Consider the following 5,908-nt stretch of genomic DNA (forward strand, 5'->3'; position numbering starts at 1 on the left):
AATATCGTTTGTACAGTATAAAAACCATTACGTCTATGGAATGTCCCCACAATTCACACAAACAAACAAGTGTGTGTGTGTGTGTGTGTGTGTGTGTGTGTGTGTGTGTGTGTGTTCTCTGCCGCTGGAAACAGTGAATCAATCCATGTTGGTGGTCCGGATGGCTCGTCTTCTCTCTGACTGGTGTGTGTCGCATGCTAATAGCTAATGGATTTCTGCTTTGTTCTTGAAAGCTCTGCATGTATTTTTAAACCGTGAAAGGTGCAATTTGCTGCCGGAGAAAATAGTCGTGCCGTTTCTGGCATCTGACACAGAGCTTTGAGTCGGTTTGTTCTTATTTAAGTGTGCTTTAATGCACGTTTGGTCTCGAAAGCTCAGGATCTCACAGGATGACATTGATACACACCTGAAGATCAGCAGGACATTCTGCTTGTTTTACAGCATTGTGAAACGTCATAAAACTGACTCCATTTGACATGTACAGCCAATAAACGGTGAAATGCAATGAAACACATCTGTAAAAACACACCAGACCAGTGCTACAATGTCATACAGACAACTGTGGTTAATGATTTCATTCTGTTGTCTTCATGTCATTGAAGTGTCAGCATACGGCTGCATTTATTTTTATTTGCAATTGTATGTAATAAAATAATTCAAATGATAGAAAAATATTGTACTTAAAATAATTTATGAGTGTGTGAATGAATTAGTTATTTATAATTAAAATATTATTAATAATATATTAACCCACAGACCTTCATTTTGACTAATAATGAATGCATTATTTATTTTGTTTTACTTGGAATTGTATTGTATATAATAAAAATATTCTAATGAAATAGGCCCATGTGATTTATTTTATTACTGTAAAATTATTTTTTTAATTCATTAATTATTAATTTAATTATTGAATTGTATAATGTAATATAATGCAGTCTAATCAAATCCACAAACCTTTATTTTGACCTATTTTGAATATAATAATAATAATAATAATAATAAATAAAAAATAATAAAAATGATAATAAACTAGGCCCTGATTGTTTAATTTATTGCTGAGAAAATGTATAATGTTTATGCAATATTTATTAATAAAATAAAGTAAACATACAGGGCTTCTGATCTTTGTGCACTTTATAGGTGTGCATGCTGTTTTTATTTATCTATCTGTCCTTATTTGGCTGGCAAAATGTGATTGAAATGGCGTAATTATTGTCACTATCTCATGTAATTGTAATCTGAACAAATAACCCTGATCAGACAATTAATCAATAATCATGACAGGCAAACTGAATTGATTGATATTGATATATTTGCCCTAAAATGTCTCGATGACTTTTTATTTATTTTAGACCAGTTTCATAAGCTGGTGCAAATACAAAAAAATTAAAAAAAATATTAAAAATTATAGTTTTTTAAATTTTTGTGTAAATTTAGCATTTATTTATTTATTTATTTATTAATGATAAAATCCCTCCACTTTGTCTGGTAAGATCTCATTAAACTAATCCTTAAGAAATCTTACTAAATATAATCTACAAATAAAGCTGAAATAAAATGTTCATGTTAGATTAAAAATACAGTTACTAAGATAAAGAACGAAATATAGTTAAATACCTAAAACTAAAGTTAAAATAAATTAAACCTGTAAGTAGTGATGTAAAAAAAAATCTGCTAATTAACTGATAAAAATAATAAAAAACAAAACAAAATTACTAACAATTTAACTAAAATTAACATGAAAACTCAAAATCTAAAAACAAAGCTAATTTAAAAAACAATTAAACTATGTAACTGTATTATTGTTACATAAATAATACTAAAACACCAAGGGTTTACTTGCATAAAAAGCAGAACTGTCCAAAAGATATGACTATTGTTTAACTATAAATACATTTGTTTAAAACATTATTAGTAAATTAATCACTGAGTCACAGCAGAGTAAAATGAATCAATGATTCATAACAGAGGAAATGAATCACTGAATCATAACAGAGTAAATGAATCGCTGAACCATAACAGAAGGAAATGAATCACTGAGTCATAACAGAGTAAAATGAATCAATGATTCATAACAGATGAAATTAATCACTGAGTCATAACAGAGGAAATGAATCACTGAGTCGCAACAGTGTAAATGAATCGCTTAATCATAAAGGAGTAAATGAATCACTGAATCATAACAGAAGGAAATGAATTACTGAGTCATAACAGAGTGAAATGAATCACTGAGTCATAACAGAGTAAAATGAATCAATGATTCATAACAGATTAAATTAATCACTGAATCATAACAGAGGAAATGAATCACTGAGTCGCAACAGTGTAAATGAATCGATTAATCATAACAGAAGGAAATTATTCACTGAGTTGCAACAGAGGAAGTGAATCACTGAGTCATAACAGAGTAAATGAATCACTGAATCGTAAAGGAGTAAATTAATCACTGAGTCATAACAGAAGGAAATGAATCACTGAGTCGCAACAGAGGAAGTGAATCACTGTATCATAACAGAGTAAATGAATCACTGAATCATAACAGATGAAATGAATCACTGTATTATAACAGTAAATGAATGACTGAATCATAACAGAGGAAATGGCTCATTATTCTGAACACATAAGGTCAGTTTGAGAAGTGTCATATGATTCTTTCAGGTGAACATCTAGCAGCTGCACCATCACAAACCCTCCTCAGATACGAACACATTCATTGATTCATGAACTTATTAAGATCACATCCTTGATCTGAATCTAAGTCTCTCCTCCTGCTGCTTCATTTGTAATAAACTCCATGATAACAGCATCAGTAAAGAGAGTAATGAGTAATAGAGTAAATCTGCCAGTCTGATGTGTGGATGAGGCTCGTGGATGAACAAAGATGCTCTTCACACACGCAGAGGCTCATAGCAGAGCGGACGCGCACCGACTCTTAAACACACACACAAACACACACACAGACACACACACACACACACACACACACACACACACACACACACAGACAGAAGCCGAATGAGTGAGTCTGACTGTCCGCCTGTGGCTTCGGCAACACACGTTAATCAAGGCCTGTGATGCTGAGGACTGATGAAGACGAGCCAGCAATGCATTTATGAGGATCACAGAACCGTCGAGATCACGCAGACTTCATAAACACAGCCGTTCATCACGAGAGACTGACCCGTGAGGGCCTCCATAAGCACATGTCAGCGTTTCAGACGTCACACACTGGCTCTTCTGGACATTTACAGTCATAACACAGTGTTTTGGTTTTTTTTTGTCATGCACATGTCTGATAGATTCACACAAGAATGAAAACACAGTTATAATCTAGTTTGAGATAATTAAGGCCTGTTTTCACACACTGGTTTCATTAAATGAACACAGTGCATGAACAATATAATCATGTTAATTTATAAGTACACTGTAAAGACAGTCTTTCTGTCTGTGTATAACATGTCTTTACTGGCCATTAAGCTGTATTTTGCATTGTCCTTGCAAACAGTTTTTCTTTTTGCAGATTTGTGTCATTAGCTAGTTTCCCTCTAAGTTGCAAATTTAATTTAAATTTTAATTAATTTTTAAATGCATGTATTATTTTATTAAATGCTCATTTATTTATTTTTAACTCATTACATTTATATTGATTTAAATTTTACACTGAATGCATTTTTTATTTTTTAAATGCAAATGTAATTTCTGATCATTTCTAGTAAGTTAATGTTGTACAAATTATTACTGTGTTATTGTATTAAATGCTAAGTTACTGCATAAATTTGAACTTATTACATTATTTAAATGCAAATTTATTGTTGTTTTATTTACATGCATATTTCATTTCTAACTAATATGTATTACTTTTAAATGCAATTTTATTTTCACATTTATTTTAACATTTCTGTATAAAACATTACTGTATTATTGTACAAACTGCTAATTTAATGTCATTCTTATTATTTGTTCTAAATGCACCTTTAATTTGCACCTTAAATATGTTAATTATCATGGTATATATTGTTACTGTATTATTGTATCAATTATTACTGTATTTAAAAAAAATATCATAACCAAAACAACTGTGATATGACTTTGCATGTTCAAAAAAAAAAATTAATGTAGCCAAAAGTCACTAAAGAAAGCACAACGGATCTGGCTTGTGTAAGTGACTCGCACTAAATAAAGTGGCAGTGATCTCAAAATGCACAATATATGAGTCGGTGATTAGCATTGTATGGTCATGTTGAATAGTATTTAAATGATTTGAGATCATAAACCCATCCTGAGGTGTTTGACAACATCAAACTCAGTGATTATCGATCTTCACACAGATGTGATTCGGCGAGGCCTGATGTCAGATGCTGTCAGATCTCACACACACACACACACACACACACACACACACACACACATGAATGAATCAGAGTCAATGAATCAATCGCGGTGACTCAATAAATAATCGATCAGCTCTCACCGAATCGGAGCACGTGCGGCATCCCGCTCGAACCTGCGACGAACATCAGCACCGTCAGCCTGATCACGAGCCCCGGTAACCGGAGGAGAGCTCCGCTCCTCACCACCACCATCATCATCATCCTCCTCCTCATCATCATCATCTCCGGCTTCACAAACACGGCTGACGCGTCCGTGCGCGTGACACCATCACGGCATGACCGTCCGCGGTCCGCGCGCGACTCTCCGTTTCACGGGTCCGTGTGTGTGCGCGTGGAGACGAGCGGGAAATCCGCGCATGAGTGGGGTCGAGCCAGAGCCGCGATACCATCAGCGAGCGCGATACTGCACTGCCGCACCGAATCTAACGGGCATCTCACGGAGACTGGGAGTCTGCGCGCGGACGGGCGGGGGCGCGTTCATTCAGACGAGCGCGTCACGCACCTGATCGAACGCGTCAGACTGACCCAGAATATCGCGGCACTCAACTAAAGTGCCAACAAGTAGTCACAGGGCACGTTACCATGGTGTTACCACGATTTGTCTGGACGTGTACTATGGTAATACCATGCAGACCGCATTCTGACAGTCAGTGAGTGAGATGTGAACAGAGCGCGGGTCGCGGCTGTGATTCAGCACCACGGACAGCGACGCACCGCTTTGTTTGATTCAGCTTCAGCTTCATGCATTTATCATCATGTGACCTCAGCTATCTATTTTTCATGTTTTTTTTCATGTGATGTCAGTCACTGGGATGATGCCATGAACTCATACAGGTTCAGATCTCCTGGGGGAAAACTGGAGTAAAGAGCTTTTGCGTAAGAGACCATGATTTATGATTTCATGATTTTAAGTTACTATTTTTACTTCATTTATTTTAATTCATTATTAATTAATTTGAAGTAGAATGACTGAAATGCTATTTTTGTAAAACGTACTCCAGTAATATTTTTAATTAAACATTGAAAAATCTATTTTATAATTATACAAATAATATATATATATATATATATATATATTATCCTAAAATGTATTTTTTTCATTATGCCAAATATATTTTGATTATTTAATTAATTAATATAATAATGAATAAATATATTATATTAAAATGCTATTTTTATATTATTTATATAATTATAAAAAATTATTTTACAATGTTAAAAAATATTTTTACAATAAATAGTATTTGTCATTCTACTTCAAATTTTCATATTTAATTTAATGTGCCATGTCTTTGTAATGAATTGTGAAATTTACTAAATTAATATTATTTAATTTATTTTAATTCATTATTAATTAATGCAATTATTTAAAAAATAAAATATTACAACTATTAAAACAATTATTAATTATACACTGAACAATGGGTGTGAAAACAAATCTCACTGAGAAATTGCTAGTAAATTTCACAATTAATTACAAAGACACATTGAATCAAATATGAAAATTTGAAGTA

The 5,908-nt window shown here is 33.2% G+C and overlaps 1 protein-coding gene across 1 annotated transcript in view; it reads right to left on the reverse strand.

Annotated features, from left to right (window-relative positions):
* LOC141333384 (glutamate receptor ionotropic, kainate 2-like) overlaps window positions 1-4,815 on the reverse strand; it is a 66,808-nt gene extending 61,993 nt beyond the window's left edge. Inside the window, exon 1 of the mRNA XM_073838365.1 lies at window positions 4,475-4,815. Coding sequence (XP_073694466.1) covers window positions 4,475-4,616 — 142 coding nt within the window. The 5' untranslated portion in view covers window positions 4,617-4,815. The remainder of the gene's footprint in view (window positions 1-4,474) is intronic.
* Between the last annotated feature and the right edge of the window lie 1,093 nt (window positions 4,816-5,908).

The sequence above is a fragment of the Garra rufa genome, chromosome 4, assembly GCF_049309525.1.
Source record: "Garra rufa chromosome 4, GarRuf1.0, whole genome shotgun sequence".
Taxonomy (NCBI): domain Eukaryota; kingdom Metazoa; phylum Chordata; class Actinopteri; order Cypriniformes; family Cyprinidae; genus Garra; species Garra rufa.